The following is a 23,646-nucleotide window of genomic DNA, read 5'->3' as shown; positions in this document are numbered from 1 at the left end:
CTCCTGTCCCGAAGTTTTCCCGCTTAGATGAGGACTCCTGGATTCATCGCTTGAAACTTAATTTCCTCACGAGTTGAGTACAGCTAAGGCGCAAGCCTTGGCTGTATTACATCACGTTTGCGCTTGCAGCACGAGGCGGGAATAACAGCTAGCAATAGCAATCAATCACCGCGTTGGAATAGGGCTGAAAAAACCTTGCGCGTATAGAGCTATCATGTTACAACGTACTCCAGCAAAGCAAGTTCGAGTGGTCCCGGCTAAAAATTATCCCTGCCTTCTCATTTTTCTCCCCCTCCCATCCGCTACCTTTTCTTTATATTTATTGCGTGTGGGTGTGGGGGAGGGGAAAGTGGAGAGGGAAGGAATGTAGGTGTAGAAATGGGTCTAGGCCGTAATCGAGCACCCAGAGGGGATCGTTAATGTTTTGTTGTGCCCAAGAGTAATTTGTTTGTGAAAAAATGCATGAGAACTGCTAATAAATAAAACTATGATACCGAGAAATATAGTCAAGAATAGTTATGGTCTATGTCACGGTATGCGAATAGCCACCAAGCAGAGCCGCGTTACTTTCAAAAATATGCTAACACTGCAGGAAAAAGTACGGTTGCACGAAAACAGCAGACTAAGAAATATGGCACCCTGAAGGGCCAATATTTCTTACCTGTCAATAACTCACCACCCTTACACCCATAGAAAAGGGTCTTTAGGCGAACTAATACACCCATTTGAAAGGGTTATTTTTTATTATTATTTTCATCCTGTCCCCAAATGTGTGTTTTGCCCAAATGGACACTACGTTTTATTTTTAGAGCGATATCTTTCATTCTAACACTACCCTAGTCTTTCGGACGTCCGCCGAAGTAACCCCGAAATATTTTCCGAGGCGTTTAGAAAAAATAAAGGAGAAAAAAATAAAGCCGCGTAGCCTGGATTAAAACTGTAGTCCTACAGACAACCACAGAGAACACAGACACGCTATACTGCACCTTAAGAGCGCCGTAGCGCCAAGCTGTTCCGGTAGTGTGACGCCACGCTCTTCAGTGCCACCTCTACAAATAATGCCGCGTTGTGACAGAAGATTGCTCTGCATGCTCACGTGAATGTTTATCCAACCGATACTGCACGAAATAGCGTAAGACTTACTGCGCATAATATAGCGCCGGCTCTGGGTGCACCAGGGAGAACATGCGCCTGAAGAACTCTGATTGGCTGACGCGCTATGATTCCATCTCTGGCTATTGGCAGCTGGCCTATAAAATAACACCGAGCTGAAACAGCTTAAACGAAGCCAGTGGTAAGAGGCGAAAGGCATGGGTAGGAAATAAATGTAAAAGCTAAGTCTTTCCACTTCGGACTTCAACACCGGGTACGTGAAGTAGAAGGTTGATATCGACAGCCTCTATACTGTGACCACATGACGTGCTCAAATAATGACTTCGCATGAACCACTGGGAAATAGATGTTAATGGCTTTTTGATTGCTTGAAATGTTGAAGTGTCCGGACACCCTTAAATCCTGCAGGGTGTATGTTCCGCACAAAACACCATTTTAGCACACAAGTTTACGAAAGGGTGCTGATAAGGGCATACTGCTTACGAATGCACCCATTTTCGAAGCTTTCAGGGAAAGTAAGGGTGCGAAAAGACTTTTTCGACATTGAATACACTCTCGAGAGCGTAATTTTCCTGAGTGTGAGTCTTTTTCACTCCTGGTCTAAAATATGGCGTTGCTTTACAAACTTTTGCACGATATATGCTCATATGCGCTGAACAAGCGTCTGTGAACACACGGACAGGCCAATTTCGCTTTAGGGCTTGCAAGTTACGAACTATCTGAACTAGGTCAGTACGTCATAACTACGTACAGAAGTTTATAAATTAAAAAGAATGATAACTTGAACAAACAAGCAGGGTGACTACAAGAAAAGAAAAAAAGACCAAATTATTCGTACCACCCTTGTATCATGGTCACGAATGATCTCATTGCGAGGCAGCCCCGCTCGAGATTATTAAATTAGTTCAATTTATCAAGCTTCACTGAACACGCACACGTAACTTGCAACACTAGAGCATGCGGTTTAAGGTCACCGCACAGAGCTAGTGAACTCTCGAAAAAAAAAAAATATGATGTAAAATAAAATAAAAGATCAGAAAAAAAATCTTCAGCGAAAAGGCCGCATATCAAGGGCGGTGAAAGTGATCACAAGGGAATTTCGATTTCAGTCACCTTGCACAAGAATTGAGCATTACAAGGACCCATCGAGCGAAACTTCTCACGCGAATTCATGGAACTGAAAGAACGACCCGTTTTGTTGCAAGACTGTATTAAAGTTCACCCGTTCTCATCGTAAAGTCGATTACTGATCGCTCTTGTCGAGCGTACCCTACAGATCGAAATAAGTTACGTGGGCACACAATGCTCTGCTCGAACTTCGTCCAAAGCATGAGCTCCATGGGACATTCTTTCATTGTATACGCTTCGTCGCTCTACATGTTCGCACGCAACTGGACTTCCATTGACCAGGTGCACTAAAACTAAGCTATATGGCGACGACAGAAGACGCTCATAAATATAGCAGAGCAAAGAAAACAGCAGATAGGAGACCCAAATTCAAGCGTGCCGCACACAGAACTTCCAGATTGACGCACGCGACAAAAGCTACCGTCGGCTCACCTCAAAAGAAGATAGAGGCGGTGTCGTGCGTCTCACGCGGAGTCGCTGGCGAAATCCATTTTCTCACGCAACCCACAAGAGCGCCGACCAAATGGGCGCCAACGCGACGGCACGAATGTCGCTGCCGCGAACAATCCACCCGGCAGCTGGCACCCGCGATCACACATGCGACGACATACACGACACGGCCACTTGCCACGGCGCTACCGCACGGTCGTCAATGCACCGAAGCAAGAAGTCACGGAACACGCAGTACTGACAATCACGACGCCAGCATTGGTTCGCACGCACACGCACTGGAGCTCGGTGATGACAAAATCGAAAAGATCGTCTGCTCGAGGCAGCACTGGAGCTTTCGTCTGCAAAGTGTCGGCAGCAGACGACGCACAGGGACGCGCCGCGCAGACGCCGGCGCCGCTTTCTCTAAACGCACACGCGCGAACATCCGCTCGGGCGGCACTGAAAAGCCCGCACTGCTCAGCTCGCCTCCTAATTGTGTCGGAACCGAGAGATTAGGTAAGAGGAGAGGCGCACGAAGAAGGAGCGGGAACAAGAAATTCGAACGGTTCTATCCGATCCGGTCGCACGCACTCGCCGACTTTCTCCGAGAGCACTACTTTCTTTCAGGTGCTCCTGGCCCTCCTTTCCTTTCCTTACGTCACTGAACGCGCTCTCTGAACTTGGGGACCGTGAATCCTCTCCTTTAGCTTCTCTTTCTCTCCCTTCAGTTTCTGCTGCCCTCTGATATTGCATTCCTCCTTTCTCTCTCTCTCTCTTCGTGTCCTCTTCTCCCAACCCAACACGCTCTTCTTTCTGGTTTCGATGGCAAACATCTGTTGGCCGATTGGCAAGGTTTCCGCGCTCATCGGTATATTCTGCCGCGGGGACAGATTCTTTGAGTGCAGCATAGATCACAATCTCATCGCGCAGACGATCATTTAGCTTAGATTTACGCGACAGCCCGAAATGACCGGGAGCGGGAAAGGGTGATCTCATAACGTACGGAGAATGGTTATCAATTTGAGGAAGACAGCAACAAAGGAGGTCCTTGCATAACATACGTACATTAGAGAAGGCGGAACGAGAAGCAAACACACAGGAACGACACGCGAACGCCGAAATTTCACAATATTTAAGCCCAATGGAAAACATGATTTTAAGGCTTTATTGCTGATGGCATACAACTTTGTGAAGCTTCGGAAAAAAGCTGTGATAGTGTAACAGGTCGAGACAACAAAAACAGGCGGAATTAACATCGCATTCCTCGTTCGGGCACGACGACGGAGAAAATAAAACGTCAGCGAACAAGCTGGACCAACGAGAGGTAATTACGGGGCAGTTTCCTTAGTCTTATCTTGTCGAAATGCCGAAAGCCAGTTTTAAGTCCTAAACCCTCTCAATGCATGTGAATAATCTCACTCGCATAGTTGTAGGCCCGTTAATACGCGCATGCTTGAACCGGCTGCTTCTGCATAGTGTGTGCGGAAAAAAAATAACCCATTAACGTACACTTCTCTAACAGCAAATGTAAACGCGGTTCAGTAACACGTCCAAGGGCGCCTGGGCTTTCCTTGAGCAAATGCCAAGCGAAGGAAAAGGGGGGGGGGGGGAGGAATGTGCAGAAGCAGTTGCTTCAGCTACGTTTTAACCTGATATACAAAACCGACGCCTACGAAAGAAGAAGAAAGATGAGGAACGCGAAAGGACTGGCTTCAAAATCGAACGAACGAAGCCTATATATTCGGGCCAAGCGGGCAGCTGTAGGTATCTCAGGTATCGAGGAATCGCGTACTCAGGCGATGACAATATATTCAAAAAATTTTCCCTTCTGACCCGTGGATGTCTTCTCGCCAGCCAGCGTGCTTTCCCATAAAAAATTGTGAAATATTAATTAAAAGAAATTCGCATAAGACCTGTTAGCTTTCTAGTGAGTTCTGTCTGCGTGACTTGCAGTTATACACACCGTACGAAAGGCAGCATCACCTACAAGTTTGAAGATTGCGCATGTTAAACACCAACCTAAAACAGCACGAGAATAGCAGGTCTGCCTCTATCTAAGAGGCGTCAACATATACGTGCGGTTGTTTTAAAGAATACGTGGAACGGGAAACAGCAGCTGATATGTGTGTTTCAGGTAAACTTGCTCAATTTTTTCGTGGGCCGTAGCCGAAGTAACACGCATCCTGACTGCGCTCAAAGTCCGAGTTGTCTGTTTCGCCGGACTGCTACGGCACTGCGAGGCTATCGTGCCGCGTTACGCATAAGTGTACACACACGGCGCAAGAAGCCGAGTCAAACATTAATCAAAATTGGTAATATGTGCGCAATATGGAAAGTATACTCGTGATCACGATTATTAGCAAGGTTAGTATAGCTCCAATTTCTTCGGTTCGTTCCTTGGCACGTGTCCGATCCTCAGCTCAGCGACGGAAGGAAGTCCGACCCAAGCAATGTGACCTGCCGTAATGAATGCACTATAGCGTCATGACTATGGAGCTGATCCACGCACAAGAGGCGTCAGTAATTGCGGGACCTCCCTGAGTACGGGTCAGCAATATTGCAACATTGGTGCCATGTGCCGCAATTCCGCGATTCCCACCCAGCCAGAATCGCGCGTTGCTGACGATGTTCATAGCTCCCTGTTTGCTTTGCAGCCACTTAGCTCTCCACAACCACAGAACAAAAAGTTATTATATGCGGACAGTTGTTTCTTTCGTCAACAAATGTGACAGTGATTGTATTTTCACCTTCTATCTCTAAGACCGTTCTCTTGAGGAACTGCGAGTATTCGGTGGTAAAAGAGAGGAAGATCTGTAATATCGAAGGAACGGTCGCCAACCGAATCCGCAAGCATGGTACTTCGAATTTCTGCGTTCTAAACGTGTGGAACTTTCCATATCTTTACTCAAACAAATAACTTCGTGACAAAACTTACGAAAACTATCAAAAATGAGCCAGAAGTCCTGAAAGGTCTTCCCGTATTTATGGGACCATTTACACACGTAAACCCTCTTATGCGGTGAGATGTGCGCCCTAAACACTGTGCACCCTTTCATTCGATCTTAATGGTCGTGACGAACTGAGCGACAAAGATGCGGAAAAAGCCAACCGAATTGCGGCATGCGCGCAATAGAAACGTTGCGAACTTCCTGCAGTCTCGCGCGCACACTGCACAACATCAGGTGTGATGGGTTCTCTGGCATGTCGGCTCACATGTGTTCGAGAATATGCGCGCTATCGTTTTTAATCAGTAGGGAAGCGGCACGCGCCTAGCAGGCTTCCTACATCGCCCACGCATCGCGCAGAAACGTTTCACCACCGAGAAAACAATGTTTCTGACGGCTGTTTTCGACAGGACAGACCGCATTGATAGCAATGGCGTCGCCCGTCAGAACATTTTCACGGCTGCTTCGTGAAGACGAAAGAAAAAAAAAACAGAAAAATATAAAGAAAAGAAAAAAACACTGCAAGCCGGCGCTTACGGGCAAGAACAGTGCGGGCGACCGCGGCGGAAACGGAGACAGGCGCCGCGTACTTTGTTGGCGAGGATAATCGGCGGGCAATTTTCTGGGCAAGGAGGCGCGGGAGGCGGACAAACATTAAAAGGCGCTTACCCGTTCTGCCGGAGGTTATGCTTGGAGGCCGACCGCATTACGGTTGCTTTGAATTTCGACGCAATCAGACCTCGATCCTTCCCGGAAAGTCGAAAGGGGTGAGGGCGGCAGTTTCGGTTGGGCGCCAAATCCAGCGGCCGCCGGGTGAAAATCGCCGGCGTCCCTCGTTGGCGCGATACACGTTGACGGCGCGCCTGTAGCCGCCGCGCTGGGAGCGGTGCCAGCGGTCTGTCAGACCACAACCATGCCACAACAGTAGCCGCCGCTGTCACGTGGCGCTTCTATTTTTCCTTCGTCTGGGAGCGTTGACAACCTATGCTCACTGATGCGTGTCCATCGATCAATCACTGCTTCGGCCGGGATCCGTCGTATACGCAAATTGGACCGATCTTTTGGGGGAGTTCCGAGATCTTTTGGGGGAGTTCCGACAGCACGCGCGTAAAGGCGACTGGACTTCGTCCGTCAATCTTAGCTTCGTTGCGTCACTCGATGACAGCGGAACCCTCCAGCTCCTTAGCCTCAGAGGCAACTCGTGTACTGACGACTTCGTTTCCAAGTCCACAGTATAGTGGTCGGAACCTGGCACCGGGGCTAGCCGAGGGCCCAAACGCACATTTGCAGTCACCACATGCCCACACGGCAGACCCAGTCAACGAAACAAGTTGCCCTGACACACACACGTCCAACCTACAGGTTGCTGGCAGTGTTGGTCATTGGCCTCTCCAGTGGCAGTGTCCGCTCCTCGGGATTGCAGCGACGTGAGCAGTGGCGTTGCTAACGGCTACGACTTCCACTGAATCCAGGTTCTTGGCGCACACTCGTGGCTGGCGATTAGATGTCAAAAGCTAGTGCCTTCAGGCTGCGGTCGGACGCGCACGTTCACCGACGGGCACCCGCCCACAGGCACACACTGGGAAGAGCCGAGCCAAGAGGGGGGGGCAACCGTTCCTCCTACTAGCGGTACGGTGGCCGGCGGCACGTCGCTGCAACCTTTCGCGATGCACTCTCGCGCGCCGCTGCTCGGGGGCCGCGCACGAAGTTCGCTCGCTGCAGGCGACCGGTCCGGTGCGCGGCAAAAGCGTCAGCGTGGCCGGCGGCGCGTGCACGACCGGCAATGAGGGGACTTTCATTCGCCGCCGAGACGGAATGGAAAAAACGCGCCGGCAAGGGGGGGGGGGGTCCACTTTTTCCCTCCCCTATTTTCGCACACTCTCCCGGCCGCCGGGTTCAGCGGCTGCGCGCGCCGGAGGAGGACCGACTTTCTCGGGTTCACCTATTTTCCCTGGTCGTTCCCCTTCGCTCGGCGGCCGCGCGTGTGTGTACGCGCGCCGCTCGCCGGCCCTGTTTTGATTTTTTTCTACGGCAACGGCATCTTTCGTACACACAGCCTGCCATACGTGGTCGGTTGTTCGGCTGAAACGCGTTGGCTTGGAAGCATGTGTCGATAGACAACCATCAGCCTAACCCGTGAAAGCCCTTCCCACCTGCAGTATAGCGTGGTCACTCGGTGCGCTTCTCCTTTGCTTTGGATACGTTCCGTGGTTTGTTCAACGCGTTGTAGAGACATTTTTTTTTTTTAAGGAGAGGCGGAAGGAGGGAGCCTTTTTTCACAGTTGCAGCGTGGTCCCTTTCCGCACGCTGTAGTGCAGCATTACAATGCGTGAGAAGAAGAATCTTATGGCGGTTACGGGTCGCGGTAGAGGATCATCATCATCACCACCGTTGGACATTCATCTGACATTCTGAACAAGCTAATCGGTAATACGTGAGAAAAAAGCAAGTGGTGAGCTGACGAAGTATCATTATCAGCTGCGACCATGCAGGGGCTCAAAGGAGCCGCGACAAACGTGTATTTTCTCGCTGCCTCAGCATGCAGCTGTGTTCGTCGAGATGCATCCTATATGCACTTATGAATCCGGCTTGTGCAATTGCGGACATCTCAACTCCAGTCTGAACGCTCAGGCTGAGATGAAATTTCGTTAGCGTGGCTTCCATGCACGCATATAGAAAATGTCTCTGAGCAGCCGTATTTGGACAAATCCTTCTTGCGTGTCTTTTCGTACGTATCACCAAGACCACGTTCCGTTGACAGAAGATTCATGCAGTGCGGCAAAGCAACTTCTAGGTGGTGTGTGTATATTCATTAAGCGAGTGCATTGGGTACACTGGCGCGGTGATCGGCTCTTGGCAGGCATAAGGTGGCCGCAGCGTGTCCCCTGACAGCAGGAAAGACAGACACGTTCGTCTCGGTGTGTCATCGAAAGACCTCGGACGAGTGCGCGGACGTATGGACAAAGCAGACAACAAAGAACAAATGCCGAAAATCCGTCACATCCCCTGGGGTTCCCATATGTGCGTGCAGTACAGGCCCGATTCTTTAATTATTTATCCCACAACACTTAGTTGAAAATTTTGAATATACAAAGTCACGAAGCCGTTTGAAGCCAGAAGGACGAAGTTGAGGCAAATCCATGTACTTCCCATAATTCCCATGCTAGCTCAACCGTTCCCATTACAGCTCCCGTAGGCACTAGCGCCACCAGAGTTCCCTCTTGTAATTATTGCATGAAACTCTATGCTCCAGGCCTTGTGCCTGCAGCGGCTTTTTACACCACGCATAACGCTTTTGCTTTTTTTTTCAAGTCGTGCAACCAAATTGCACAGCCCCGCCTTCTGACTGTGTGCCAGCTCGCATACACAGTCACCGAGCCACCTGCCGTGGGGGCTATGGCGTTGCGCATCTGAGCAAGAAGTCGCGGGTTCGATCCCGACCGCATTCCGATGGGGCGGAATGCAACAACACTACGAAAGTGTACCGTGCGCGTTAAAGATCCGCAGATGGTCAAAGATTATCCGGAGCACTGCACCACGGTGTCCCCGCGCATAACTGGCTGTGCAGTTTGGGGACGTTTTCCTTTAACCGGATAGCTTTTCCTGGGCGGTCTTTTCCTGCCGGTGCCAGAGAGTCCGTGCAAAGGCCACGTGCAGTCGCGCGAGAGCGTTGCGGCGTCTGAAGGTTAAAAATATATATATTTTTTTTAAATTTTGTGCCTTTTCATTCTGCGAAGAAGAATAACCAGTGAAGCTGTATTGCGATGACTATATTGACAACTATGTTGATTTATATGGTTATTGCTATATTGATTTAATAAAGAGACGTGCACTATTGGTGGGCGTTGGCGTCTTTATTTTCTCTCATTCGTTACCACAGTGACCATAGCTTTGTGGTCACTGTGCTACACGGCGATCGGTTTTACTGCTATGCTAGACACGTTATCATCATCAGCATCATCATCAGCAGCAGCAGCAGCCTGGTTACGCCCACTGCAGGGCAAAGGCCTCTCCAATACTTCTCCAACTACCCCTGTCATGTGCTAATTGTGGCCATGTTGTCCCTGCAAACTTCTTAATCTCATCCGCCCACCTAACTTTCTGGCGCCCCCTGCTACGCTTCCCTTTTCTTGGAATCCAGTCCGTAACCCTTAATGACCATCGGTTATCTTCCCTCCTCATTACATGTCCTGCCCATGCCCATTTCTTTTTCTTGATTTCAACTAAGATGTCATTAACTCGCGTTTGTTCCCGCACCCAATCTGCTCTTTTCTTATCCCTTAACGTTACAACCACCACTCGTCTTTCCATAGCTCGTTGCGTCGTCCTCAATTTAAGTAGAACCCTTTTCGCAAGCGTCCAGGTTTCTGCCCCGCAGGTGAGTACTGGTAAGACACAGCTGTTATACACTTTTCTTTCGAGGGATAATGGCAACCTGCTATTCATGATCTGAGAATGTCTGCCAAACGCTATCACGTTATCGCCCAAGTTTAAATCTATACACGACCAGTGACGCGTCGTAGGCACATTGGCGTGCGTGTAGCACTCAATTCCAAACCGTTCCGACATGGAAGGATACAATCCGCTTGCCGTTGGGGCACACTAGGTCGACGTTAAAGTCGAGATTGGCGAGTACACTATTGTGTTTTATTGTGGTTTTCGACCCTCCACTGGGAGGGAACGAATGCCACCATCCCACGTTTTCTATATGGCCATGAGGGTCATGCGTCATAGCATGGTCGATAAGATGGTAACATTCAGAGCGATCTCCGCGACTGATAACATCACACAGAAATGGTAATTAATGAATTTTATACATAGACGGAAGATGATAACATTGAGAGCGACCGCCGCGACTTCTTTTTTCCTCCTGCTCATGGGGTTGCGCCGGAGGAGTTTTCGGCGTACAGCCGACGGACGAATCGGCTAGCCACATGCAGCTTCGCAGTAAAAAAAAGAACAATTATGTGACCGGTGATAGCGCTGTGTCGCGCTTCTCCGCCGCCTCCATGGGCCGACGGTCGCCGGGCGCGTTCGATCGCCGCCGCCGCCGTACGTCAGCTGCGCGCATCTGCGACTGGGTCTCCGACCAGCGCAGAGTAAAAGAACGGAGAAGTTGCGGGTGCGCAGTCGTTGTCATGCCACCGTCGTCGTCACGTTGTCGGGGCTCCGTTGCCGTTTTGGTCACGCCGCCGTCGTCGTCGCGCTGTCGTCGTCATTCCATGGTACTCACATTCCATCGTCGTCGTCACGTTCTCAAGCCGTCCACCAAAAATATGTAGACGATAATTTGTGCCGCCATCGTCAAACATCGTTATCGAGGGCATCGGTATACTGCGAAAGTATTTCTAGCGTGTCCACTCGATTTGTACGGTCCGCATGCAGAATCTGTCGCTTACTTCGTACGGCAATCGTACGTGGCGGACATAGATCCGATACTGAGAACGCCTTCGATAGTTACTGCACCAATTACTATTTTTTTTCTTATCCGTGGCCTTTGGTGCTTACTGTCGGAGTACACAGCATGGCCTTCGAAGTATCCTTCCTCGCGGGCGCCGCGTTAAACGCAGTAGCGCTGCAGAAGGCCGGCAAGGCCCGCGGCGACCCGGCCGTCGGCAGGCAGAGCCGGCCCCTTCAATCACGTGTGGCTATCAGAGCGCGTACGCGCCGGAAGAAAAGGCCGGTAAATCATGCAGTCGTTGGCTCCGTTTGACTTCTCCCGATTTCCTCGCCGCGTTCTCTGCTTTTCTGCGCGACGGCGTGAGACTCGGCAGGGACGCGGGCGACGCTATAGCGCGGGAGGCGGGAAAACAATGAACGCGCCTCGTGAACGCAGCGACGAAAGAAAAAGAAAACAGAGGCGGCAAAGAAAGGTATGGCGCAGATAGTCTCGCCTGCGCTCAAACCCGGCAAGGCTGGAAAGTGAAAGGACGTTGCTACCGTTTTGCTGTTTATTCCGCAGCAGAGCTGCACGCACGAAGCTCGGCGGCCGTCGCAATTACCGCCGCTTTCCCTGAGCGCGTCGACAGAGAAAAGCGCGCGTGCTACTCGGCCGACGCCACATGCGCCGCGAAAGCGCTGCACAGCTCTCCACAATGTCATGGCGGTGCGGGGGCGGTCTGCATACCGCGTTTCCCCTCGTGCATCCAGCGTGTTCGAGCGCACTTCGCGCGTGTGTGAGCACCCGCAGCCCCACCTGTTCCTCATTTTGTTCTTACGCAGCCGGCCTGTCGAAATACTAAATGCAAGAAGACGCGAACCTCGCCACGAACGGCATCTTGGTTCCCCAAGAGCCAGTCGCTGCAAACGCAATTCGGGCTTCAGGTTCCACACCACGTGGGTGCATGCGAAGCTGCGCACTACGGTGCTAAATGCTAAGGTGCATTGCACTCACGGAAGTGAACAGCCGAGTTGCCTGAACTCCGTCGACGCCTTCCCCTTAAGCTAGGTAGAACCGTTCCATTTCCGCTATTTCAAGAAGCATGCTTCATTTCAGACTTTGCGATCCTGGCGGCAGCTTTAAGCATCACCCTCACAAGGCCGTTATGCACGTACACGATTCCGGCAGCATGCTTGCCAAATAGAACTTGCTCCATCCTCAAAGCGCGGCGAGTCTGTGGTAGATATCGGGCGTACAGCTCGAGTTCTCTTATTGGGTTTGTGCACGTTGCATGCGGCACAACACCCTCATTTCATACTTCTGGAGGCAAGCATTCCGAAAAGAAAGAAGTCGCTGGGTATAGAACTCAGGCACGAGCACACCGACGGAGGAACATGTCATGCTGACGGCTGCCGCATCGTCCTAAGGCAGCAGCACATTTGTTTGCTTATTCCGTTACGTTGAACACTGAACGAGAGCTGCACGGACAAAAATGAGCCTGCCGGCTACGCCCTGCTAAAACTTTTAATGACAAACAGCGTAGCTAACAAAGAAGGTGCAGCACACATTACAGGAGCAAAGCTGACGCCAAGATGACGTGGGAGTTGCGCAATGAAAATTTCACACTGCTAGCAATGTACCGCGGCACTCGCGTGCGTTAGCCTTATCTAAAGTTCAACCGGCTGGTGAGACAACGCGCTGCAGTTTTTCAATGAGACGCCAAAACGACGACGCGCACTCGACGATGACCGCCGTAGCTGTCGAGGCCAAGATGCTCTTCCGCGCCCACACTCTCTTGCTGCCACTCGATCTGTCTTACGCCATGGCACGGGTATCGTTAAGACAAGTAGCTCGGCGTGACACCTTCGAAGCGCTTCTGGATCTGGTCGTGTGTGAACTTGACGAAGGCGTCGTACTGCTCGGCGAGCTTCGCCGACAGGACGCCATCGTAGACCTCGCAGAGCTGCCTCTCCCTCTCGCTGACCATGCGCTCGACGATCAGGCCCACCTGGCGGAACGTGAAGACAGGCTGGTCCGACTTCGCACCCTGCGGCGGCAGCGTATCGAGCACGGCTGGACTGTCTGGCGAGCCCTGCTGGACAAACAGCTGCCTGCGTCGCTGGAGCCGCGACATCTCGTCGCGGACGTTCGCTTCGATCTCTTCGGACGTCAACCTCGGCGTCACGTTGATGAAGGGCGACGAGCGGGCCTGGTGCGGCCTCGTTGGAGGAACATGACGTGGAGCAGGTGTCGCGGCAACCGACACTGGTGCGAAGAACCGTCGTCGCTTCGCTGGTTTTCCGTTGGAGCTGAGCGGGTCACAGCTGCTCGCTCGCTTGAGCGTTGCGCAGGCCATCTTCGCAGTGGTCAGCCGCAGGCTAGGAGCTTCTTTTACGGTTTGCGGCTTGCGAGGCGGCGGCTCTTGTCGAGGCCGCTCGAACTCCTGCACTCGTAAGGTGTAGCAGCTGCCGGCTGAGAAACTACCACGAACAGGCGCGCTCTCTTCCTTGGAGCACACCGACCGTCGGAGACGGGACGTGTACAGACTCACGTCGGCTCCTGCAGGGGATTTACAACGGACAGAGGCGCTCGAACTACCTCCTCGCGCACCTCACCGCGCAGCGGCTTCTGCAGGCTCCGCGACGTCGTCTTCGTTGCTTGCAACTGCCAACACGTCGTCGTCGTCTTCGACCCGCGCGTAGTATGGTCGAAAATACAGCGACGAGTTGCTTCACATCAACGAGAGTTCAGTAACTCGACGTAGCTCCCAGCAATATGTATGCATCCTTTCACATTTAACTTATCCTGTGAGCGTACACCGAAAGAAATAAAATTGACCACCACGCCTCTGCTCAGTGTTCTACACGAAAAGTAGTCATAGAGTGAAGAACCGTGAAGTAGTCGAACGCTAGCGAAACGCCAGCTCTCGTCGTCTTTTTCTTTCTTATCACGTGCTCTCGATTCAAAGCCGCTAGGTGGCACGCCTATAGACGCCAGTATTGAAGAATTCTTATGTTTCTATAGCATCAGCCAGTCCTCTCGGTTCTATTATTTTTCCGTTTTATATTGCAATAAATAAAAATGCGCTGCATCCACGGCATATTTCATTACTTTCGCGCTTCTTCGCGAGAACTTAATTTGAAGGATATCGCACAGACTGTGGCCAGCATTAAGTTCAAAACGCAACCGGACGCCGGCGAAATCACCGATGTCGGCATGCGTGAACGCTCCGCCAGCACTGCAGATATGAATTTATTGCTGAATAGTGTTTGTATGTTTGCGTGTAGCTGTAGTTCAGGACGCGCTACGGCCTTGTGTGCCTCCCCGCCGCGCTCTAAAAAGAGCAGTCAGTCGCCAGCTGACGTGGCTCAGACGCTCAGGCAACTTGTTTTTCTGCTTGTCGGACCGTCTGTCTGTGTCTGTTGATTTGTTTGTTTGCGCTAAGTTAAGCTCAGGTGGCTGACTGGGCTAGTTCGTAATCCATAACAATCCTGTACAGCACAAGATCGAGGCCACATGGGACGCACAGAAACGAGTCGGGCCGAGCAATGATCCATTTCGTTTTCCTCCTTGTGTAACATATTGCGCTGTGCACGCTCAAAGCTTGGGCTCGAACTCCTTGCACCCGAGGCATAACCGGCCTTTTTGCCTAAGCGAATGTCGAGGGGCGTCGCGGGGTCAGAGGAAAAGAATTTGCTGCAAGATTCAGACGGGTGTACCGACAGAGAAGTCGCTCCCACACGACACCCACACCCAGTGCAGAATATCTGAATTTCCACGGCGAAGACGTACTGCGTATAGTCCTGGAACCCCGCTTTCTCCAGCTCGGAACATTCAATAACAATAATCTTACCCTGCATCTAGGAAATATGAATGCACCTCAAAGGACATCACCGTGCTCATTTGTTTAGCATATATAGGCATAGGACTTGGAACCGCATCGGCCATGAATTATGAAACCTGAATTTTCATGAATTTTCAACCTGATGTCAAGATTCGCGCAACAAAGAGCCCACGCATGCCGGGCGATAAAAAAGAAGAAAAAGAAACATTCAGGCAGAGCCCATCCCTTGCAAATGATTATCTTAAAGCGTTTAGTATTCAAGTGGCGGTGCGTGTTTAATTTGGTGATGGGAAATGCGTTATTGGTAGAGATTTTAATGGCTACATCTGTTATGTAATCACGCAGTCTAAGTTGTCTCTTCGAGCGCATACCCAATGGTACATAGTGACCCATGTTGTCAGCTCGGCGAGACAGCAGCCAGCGCATGCCTATATTGACCCACGCTATAGTATAGGCAACTTGGGTTTCAGTTTCAGTTTATTATTCTTGAAATACAATGAATTGGTAAGGGACAATATACAGACGAAAGAGAATTCCGTAACTGAGGAGAGCGGCGTAAGATAGGATGGCTGGCTGGCGGGATGGATGGATGGATGGATGGATGGATAGAATGTTGATGAAATAGCTTATGAGTGCTAATCGCATTAAATGTCACTATACACTTAAATAATTAGAAGTCACAATACATATACGAAAGACATTTAAATAAATCACAGGGTACCGAAAGACTGCTATACACCCTTTCACAAGACAGTTATTCGTCGCCTGCAAAGTGTATCTAGCATATACTGAAGCAGAGCTGAAACTTGTGCTAGTTCGTATAAATTAATGGCCGCGTATCAACTATAAACTTATAGATGCCAAGCAGAAACGCAGACGCAGAAGACGGCGCTGCTCGCAACTGCGCACCAGTGCGGTTCTCATCGAAGCATTCCACTTGGGAGCGTCGCCGCTGTCCGTCTTCTTCGCTTGTGTTCCTGTTCGGCACCTGACACACTACGTCTATAGCCAGCATTCTTTTGAATCATGCGTGCTTGCTTGCAAGCACGGATTTGCAGGCAATGCCGGCAGGGCATTGTGTGTTGTATCGGTGATGTTATCTTCTAAATAGCGTGAATTTCTCTGGTATGCTTAAATGTGGGTCGGGAAATCTAAATAGCGAGTTCCAGTTCACTCTTGAGCAGCAACGTGCCACGTCGGAACGTATGTGCGGCAGCTTACTATAATATATTGTGCCATCGGTTGAGTATGTGATGTGCCCACTTCACCAATTGGACCAGCTAGAAACTGTCACAAGTTCAACGTAAAGTATTCTAGGTAACACCAAAATGTTCGTCATATAATAGAGACGAAAAACAACTTTCGTTTCTTACGAGGAAGACTATTTCAAAAATACACAATCAGAGCGTACACGCATATGCATGGGCTCAATAAGCTCCGTTAAAGCATGATTGTAAGTCTCACTGAATAAGGCGACACACACAGTCAGCACTTCTGAGATCTGTGACATTTTAACTCGTATCTATGCGTTCGCATTTTCCGTAGCAGCGTCTCTGCATGCGCTTTCTTGTATCGCCCCTTCGCTTATGGGGATGTTCTTTTCTAATCGTAAACCAAGCAGCCCGCAACCAGCCGCGGCATACAGTCTATATAGTGGCCATAACGTATGCTGCTGAGCCCGAAGTCCCGGGCTCGATCCCGACCGCGGCGCGACAGGGTAAAAAAAAAATGCAAAAACGCTCGTGCACTTACATTTAGGTGCACTTTAAAGCAGGTGATCGAAATTATTCCGGAATCCACCATTACGGCGTGCCTCATTGTCAGATCGTGGCTCCAGCTGGCACGTGGCACCCAATAATATAATTTTATCTGCAGCCTGTCAGTCACTCCTTGCATTTCCCGTACCTTTTATAAGGTATAAGGTAACTTCTTGATTACAGTTTATAATATCCTAAACAATTTGGTCGTTATTATGAAAAACATTCGCTGAAACGCTATCGCGCTTTGATGCTCCAAGCCAGTAGAAATCTGACGAAATCACCTGTCCTCAATCGGACTTCTGTTTGCATTATCGTACCAGTGAGGCGTCATATTAAACGTTATACGTCTCGCGAGCGACAGTGAAAGTGTAGGTCAAAAGTGATCGTTCACTAGGGCGACTGCAGTTCTCTTTTACACGAATGCAGCGCAGAAATATTTTCGGGGCTACGCGCGGCTTCCGGGGACCCGCATTTGCCGGAGGAACCGTTCCTTCCTTCGCAACGTGTTTTCCCTCCTCTTCACGTGCCTCGTGTACAAACTCTTCCTGTTCTCCCACGACCAGAACCACGCACCGGCGCCTATCCGTTTCCTCCCCTCGGCCTGCGCTCCAGGAAGCCCGCAAGCAGCGCATTGGTCCCGCGACGTGCAGATAGCCGTGCGGGCTCGACAAAATAGAAAAGAAAAAAAGTAGCGCTGCAACCTGGCGCCTGCGATCGAGGAACAATCGAAAGAACGCATCTCTGATAAGAGCGGGGCCCCCTTCGCCATCGGCGGCGCAAAGGGTTTCTGCTTCCTCGGTCACCACGGCTCGCGAGCTGCGCGGACCCGCTTGCTGGCTCCGCGCACGGACTCGGCGGCGCGACACGCCCGCGCGTCCTCGCGGGCTTGTAGCGCTCGTTGCACACTCGGGAGTCGGTCGCCCGATTCGCGACCGCGGAACACCTGCGCGACGGCGGGGTTCTGCTTGGGGTACGCCTCCCCCTGCAGGGGCGGAATCCCACCAGGCAGCGACAATAAAGAGACATCGCCATCTGCGAGCGCGTGAACGCCTTGCTCTTTGCTCAAGGTGGTTCGTATACATTCCCACTCGACCCCACGCGCGGCAGCGTGAAGGCGCAACAGGTTCGGAGGCGCGTGAGGGCGGTGTTGTTGTCTCAACGCACGATACGATTCACTCTGGCAGCTCCGTGCTCGAGCTACGCCGTGGGTCAAGGCAGGAGCGGAGAGAGGGTTATAAGAGCAGCGCTGTGGAGCTGGCTTTGGCTTCAGTTTAGTGCCCTCCAGAATACATCGTACAAGTTGTTGCGCTCACGAGGATTTTAGCGTGTTCCACGGCTAACACCTTTACCCTTAAGGGGCAAGATCGAATCGTTGATGTGCACAAATGAAGATTTCCTTAATGAGGACCGTTTTACGGTAAGTAAGAATGATGACAGCTGCGCCAGACGATACAAGTAAGGACTGCATGGAATAAACATTTAGCAGCTATCGTTGTCAAACTCTCGCGTCAGATATTTTTGGTGTGCGCCTTGGGATCAAATCAGTATACGGTTTTCTGCACTTGAAAAAAGTTACACCCTTTAGGGTTTATTTTGTACCACGACGATAATCGTCATCTGTCTTGTCCGCATTTCCTTTCTTTAACGCTGCGAGCCCGGTACTTCCAAGTCACGAATGACATGCGCGTTATCAGCGTGACATAGCATTATCTACAAGAAAGTAGCGAGCGCAGCGTTTTCAAGAAAGGAAACGCAAGCAAGGCAGATGGCGATTATTGTTCTGGGACAAATATGCACTCCAAAGGGTGCAACTGTTTTAAGGCGAAGAAGGAATGTTTGAGCAGCTCGCTTTCTTTCCGTTCCCGCTATCGCTGTCGGACTCTCCGACTTATAGATATTTACCGGAAAGGCACGGAGGCCGCGGCCTGAGCTGGTGCGCTACAGCCTGATACTCTGCACAGGGAAAGAGGAAAGTGGGAATGAATGTCCAGTCAGGAATGAAGATAAGGATAAGGGAAAGAGCCGGTGTGTATGTACGTCACACAACGGGGCTCCGCTAAAGCTGCACGTCTGGTTGCACTAGTAAGAAGCCGCCTACAAGGAACACCGAAAGCAAACTCTGGAGGACAGAGAATGTGTCAAGGCAATATTTTGACCAAGGAAGGGAAATTATGAATTCTAGATGAGGCGAATATTCTGCCTGAGCAATTTTGTCGCGGTTCGCGGAAGCTACATGCTTTCGCCAAAGAAAAACAAAATATCTGAGCTAGTGACCATGCTTGTGACCACGTTTGCTTTCTCGTGCGCTTTACAGAAACAGTTCGTGTGTACGTGTACGTGCGCGTGTGTTGCAGGTTTTTTAAAATTTTCTTATCATTCTCTCTCCCACCTATCGCAACCCCTTGTCCCTCCCCCAGTACAGGGTAGCCAACCGGAGATAATCTTTGGTTAACCTCCCTGTCTTTCCTTTGCCTTTCTCTCTCTCTCTCTCTCTCTCTTTCTCTCGTGCGCTTACTCTATGTGTAGATTAGCCTAGCGCTTAATACTTTTCATTCAACCAGTCTTCGTCGTTATTATTATTAAATGCAGTACATAATTCATATATTTGCTTGGCATCGGACAGTTTTTCGCTCTGTGTGCAACCACGAGAGGCTACGGAAAGTCACTGTAGTATATGGCTGTCATTGTTCATTCTCTGTGAGTCCTTTTCTTCATTATTTAATAATTCCTACATCTTTTGACGTTGCTGTTACTGATGTAGCTTGTCTTTTTCGTTTATTAATTTATTACGGGTTATTATAGAGCTGGAAGCGCGAGCATGTCCCTGTCCAAAAATGATCACTTCTCCCTTGCAGTTGACATGTCATAGTCACAATGATCATGGAACGCCACCTTCGCCACGGTTCGACCAAGCAAATGATGCTTGCCAAGGGCGACGCCGAGTACGTCCGGATTATCCGGGTAGGTTAGACGTCATCGCTGCTTGCCCCCGGCTGCACCAGTCAACGCAAAAAGGACTGGTCTACTGCTTGCTTACTGCCTGTGTTGTGTCGGTGCAGTCACAGAGCCCGCGCAACTCAAGAGGAAGTGTTTCCCCGACGCGCTGTGACAGCCACCACGCTTCGCTGCCTTCCCTGCCTGTGCCGTGCGTCAGGAGATGCATCGATTACTCAACACCGGGCAAAGCACCAAGCCCGACGGCATTGCCCGAACACATGCGCGGCATCTGATGCATGCAGTGCACTGGGGTGCATGCGGTTATGGGACTTTGGCAATCCTGTGTCCAGTCAGAGAGATCGACATCAAATTCGCGATCAGTGAGAAATAAACCAAGCGAACAACGTGCAAGTCAAGGACACGTACCTTCAGTATTTGGCCGTGTACATTTCTTTATAATCATGTCGGAAATGCGTGCCTGATCTCTTAATAAACGTTCTACGCGCAAAATAAATAAAAAAGTACTAATAATATTGTCACGTAGTCCGACGACACAACGTTTCGGTTATATATCAGTTCACTTAGAACCGCAGGCCACCTGGTGTTGAAATATTCCGCTCAGTTCTCTAGATAGCGTTGAAGTCAGTGTCGGGTGTTACGACAGAGAATGTCTGTAAAGCTAGTACTCAGTGGTGCAAACATTCGTCCTAAGTTCCCGAAACATCTGCGGAGTCAAAATTGCGCTGCTGGCCATTCACTTGCACGATTTCCGTGAGAGGCAGTGGCGTAGCAACGGGGGGGGGGGGGGGGGGGGGTACGTGGGCCCCGGGTGCTAGGGGCCAGTGGGGGGGGGGGGTGTCATATACGTCTGAAGACACCCGGAAATTGTCGATATCCTCGCCTTCCTCGACTACACCCGGGGGGGGGGGGGGCGGTAACAGAAGACCTATGGGCCACGGGTGCCAGACGATCTAGCTACGCCACTGATGACAGGCTTTAAATATACAGATGTGTTTATGGCATCGTGCGTTTTCTGAAGAACTAACAAAATATTGGTATTTCGCACAGATGCAAAGAGCTTCTTAAAATCTGCTGAATGATTAGCTAGTGTATGCGAAATAGGCGCAGGGTCTTTAATGGCCGTCTGACTCAAGCACAGCCAATCCTTGCTCGTTCTAATTACGTGAGTAAGATATAGATACATGAATGTATTGTGAGAATGCGCGAACAAGAAATAAAGCTTCTAAATGCATGATCTTAAGTGTATATGTCATTCCGTACAATATTCTTCGACTCTTGTTATGTTATTCAGAAAAGCTGCCATTTCACCCCCAATGCGAAGCAGCGATGCTATAGCCGACGTAGTATTACACGCAGGTGTCGCATTGTTCCGTCTGGTGTAGGTTGGAGTAAACACTCGTTGGTGCTAGAGAGCAACCTGCTTGTGAGAAGAAAACTTTCTTCGGTTGTCACTTGAAATAATCCACCTTATCTTTAACCAGTCTCTCACACAGTGGGTATGGGTGTTATATTTGTTAGATACAGACTTGAACACGTTACAGAAAAAAAAAGTAACCGATTTCAGTTCGTTACTTCAATAAAACATGTAATTGATTACGTTACCAGCCACATGAAAGTAATTGGAGAATTATTAAAACATAATTGATCACTCCTACTCTACTCTGCACCGAACGTTTATTGACACTGTCTAGATGCAGTAAGCAGAACGAGCTGGCCTGAAACTTTCTAGGCGTCCTCTACAGCCCTTCATGTATCACTTATCTGCACTGACAATGGCTTTTCAAATATTTTGTTATTCGTCGTCCCTCGTTTTTGTTGTGAACGATTGTTGTTTTGATGTTGTCATCAGCAGCGACACAAAAAGATTTGCTCGAGTGGGAATAAGAGAAGGAAAAAGCTTTACTCTACTTATCTGATCACTATTAAATTCACTGTACATTTCTCGCCAAATACTTTAGAAACGTTATCTTCATTCTATCCTTTATATCTTTACCTCTTCCTAAATTTTCCTTAGGTTATGGTCTGACTGCTCACTCACACACTATTCTAGCTCTTCAAGGAATTTCCTTTGTTTTTGTTTTTCTATTAATTGGTGTTTCTCCTCTCCAAATGAAAATTCCCTTAAGCCACGTCCTGCCGCCGAATTCTTGGCCTATCCTCCTGAGTGGCTACGAGCCAGAAAAGAGGATAATAATAATAATAATAATAATAATAATAATAATAATAATAATAATAATAATAATAATAATAATAATAATAATAATAATAATAATAATAATAATAATAATAATAATAATAATAATAATAATAATAATCAGCCGCAGCAGCGAGGTCACCCAGTTCGCTCGATGTGGGCACTTGTAGGTAGGGTAGTGTTGTAACGCAAGATTGCCGCGCGGCTGGCCGCTCGAGGCACTTTGCGTGTATTCGCGGGCTTCTCTCACGCTTGGAAAAACATCTTTGTGTTGCACTTATTGAGCGACAGAAATCTTTATCGGTGGTTTTCACGTTTCTCTACAATTTTCTCATTGACATTTCTCATCTAATTATAATATTTGAGAAGTTGATTAATTAAGACTAATTACGTAATTAGGCAGAATGCAAAATATACTCTGAGTATCACCAAGCGACGGCAAACAACATTACCGTGGTTCTGTAAAGCTACGTGGCCTTTGCGTATATTTAAGGTTCGGCTTAAGTTACGTGGGACACTGGATTATATAAAGCGCAATGCGCTTTATTGTTGCTGGGCCTTGGAGAAGACGCTCCCAGTTGGGCCAATGAAAAGCCGAAAAGAATTGTCTGTGTGTGATTTAATTGCGTTAACCTCCTGAGTGGCCTTCGCTATCGAGACATAGCAGCACCGGTTGAATGAGGAAACAAATACTGAGACGCCCAGTTTGCCTGTACATCTAAACAAGCGCATTCAGGTGGCTGCTGCGTGGCATGATCTAGGGCGTCCTAGCCTAATTTTTTTGTCATATCCAGGTTCTCAAAGCTGAATCGCCTGCTGCAGCTTGCTCCGTCAATAAAGTAATTGGTTGCATATAACTGCTTACTGAAAAAACTAATTCAATCATAGTGAGCGTTACAGACTAAAGGAAGTAGTATTTAAATTCCAAAATAACACAGAAATGTAATTGATCACAAATAATTGATTATGTGTAATTCGTTACGCACAAGTCTGATTAATTTGGATAACAGCAATAACGACGACTCTAGTAATCAAGTTTATGAAGGTGGGGCTGCCTAAGTGGTGGAGAAGTTGATCGACGTAGCCTCTTTTTCGTGCTCTTTCCTATCCTGCCTTTTGATTCTTTGCCCCTAACGGCAATGCACATGTATCGCTGGACGGCTGATGAGAACATCAGAAATTGAAATCGGTCGCTACAAAATATGGTCCCCAGCCATGCCATGCTGAATCACACCTGGGCTGGAACTCGCGTTCCAACGTGGCCATGGTTGAGTGCACCACGGTTATCGTCTCATCGTGCAAGCCAAGCAGCATCGCACTTCTTTTTATTCCTCCTCCTCCTCCTCCTCCTCCTCCTCCTCATCATCATCATCATCATCATCATTATCATCGTCATCGTCGTCGTCATAATTCATGTCCCCACTATGTCTGCGTCCTCGGTTGGAAGCCATGTGACGGCGTATGTGCCACGCATACAGATTACCCCGCTCAACGAGAAGCACGCCAATGCGTTTGAGGACGGCACACTGTATTGCACAGTTATACACTTTGTCGTACAGCTCTCATGTCGTAGATGGCGTAGTCAACAGTGTAGTAAAGACGAGAGAAACTATCACGGGCGGCCGCGCCACGTTCTCGGTGCCGCTAGACGGCCGCAGCGGAAAGAAAGCGCAGGGCGCTCGTTTCTGGGCTATGCAAATGAGCGATAGCCCGAGACTGGCCCCCTCCACCTACCTATGTCCTCCTCTCTCGCTTTTGACATGCGCACGCAGCTGTCCCACGCTCGACACGCGGGACAGCACTGATGGAGAGCGACGGCGTGTGCGCGTGATTTCCGTCTCGCCGGTAGCCGCGAGTCTCGGGCCGGCCAGTCGCTCCCTGGTCAACGGCGC

The 23,646-nt window shown here is 49.6% G+C and overlaps 2 protein-coding genes across 2 annotated transcripts in view; both read right to left on the bottom strand.

Moving 5' to 3' along the window:
* The window catches only part of LOC126542796 (uncharacterized), a 132,587-nt gene extending 123,428 nt beyond the window's left edge, over positions 1 to 9,159 (bottom strand). Inside the window, exon 1 of the mRNA XM_050189872.3 lies at positions 6,288 to 9,159. The gene's annotated coding sequence lies outside the window, so the exon portion shown is untranslated. The remainder of the gene's footprint in view (positions 1 to 6,287) is intronic.
* A 3,345-nt stretch (positions 9,160 to 12,504) lies between these two features.
* Positions 12,505 to 13,961, bottom strand: LOC126542803 (akirin-2-like). The gene has a single exon (XM_050189878.3). The coding sequence runs from the start codon at positions 13,352 to 13,354 to the stop codon at positions 12,836 to 12,838; it is 519 nt and encodes a 172-aa protein (XP_050045835.1). The 5' UTR covers positions 13,355 to 13,961; the 3' UTR covers positions 12,505 to 12,835.
* Between the last annotated feature and the right edge of the window lie 9,685 nt (positions 13,962 to 23,646).

This window comes from Dermacentor andersoni, chromosome 2, assembly GCF_023375885.2.
Source record: "Dermacentor andersoni chromosome 2, qqDerAnde1_hic_scaffold, whole genome shotgun sequence".
NCBI classification, from domain to species: domain Eukaryota; kingdom Metazoa; phylum Arthropoda; class Arachnida; order Ixodida; family Ixodidae; genus Dermacentor; species Dermacentor andersoni.
The sequence above is the reverse complement of the archived record's forward strand: the minus strand, read 5'-3'. Positions and strand labels throughout refer to the sequence as shown.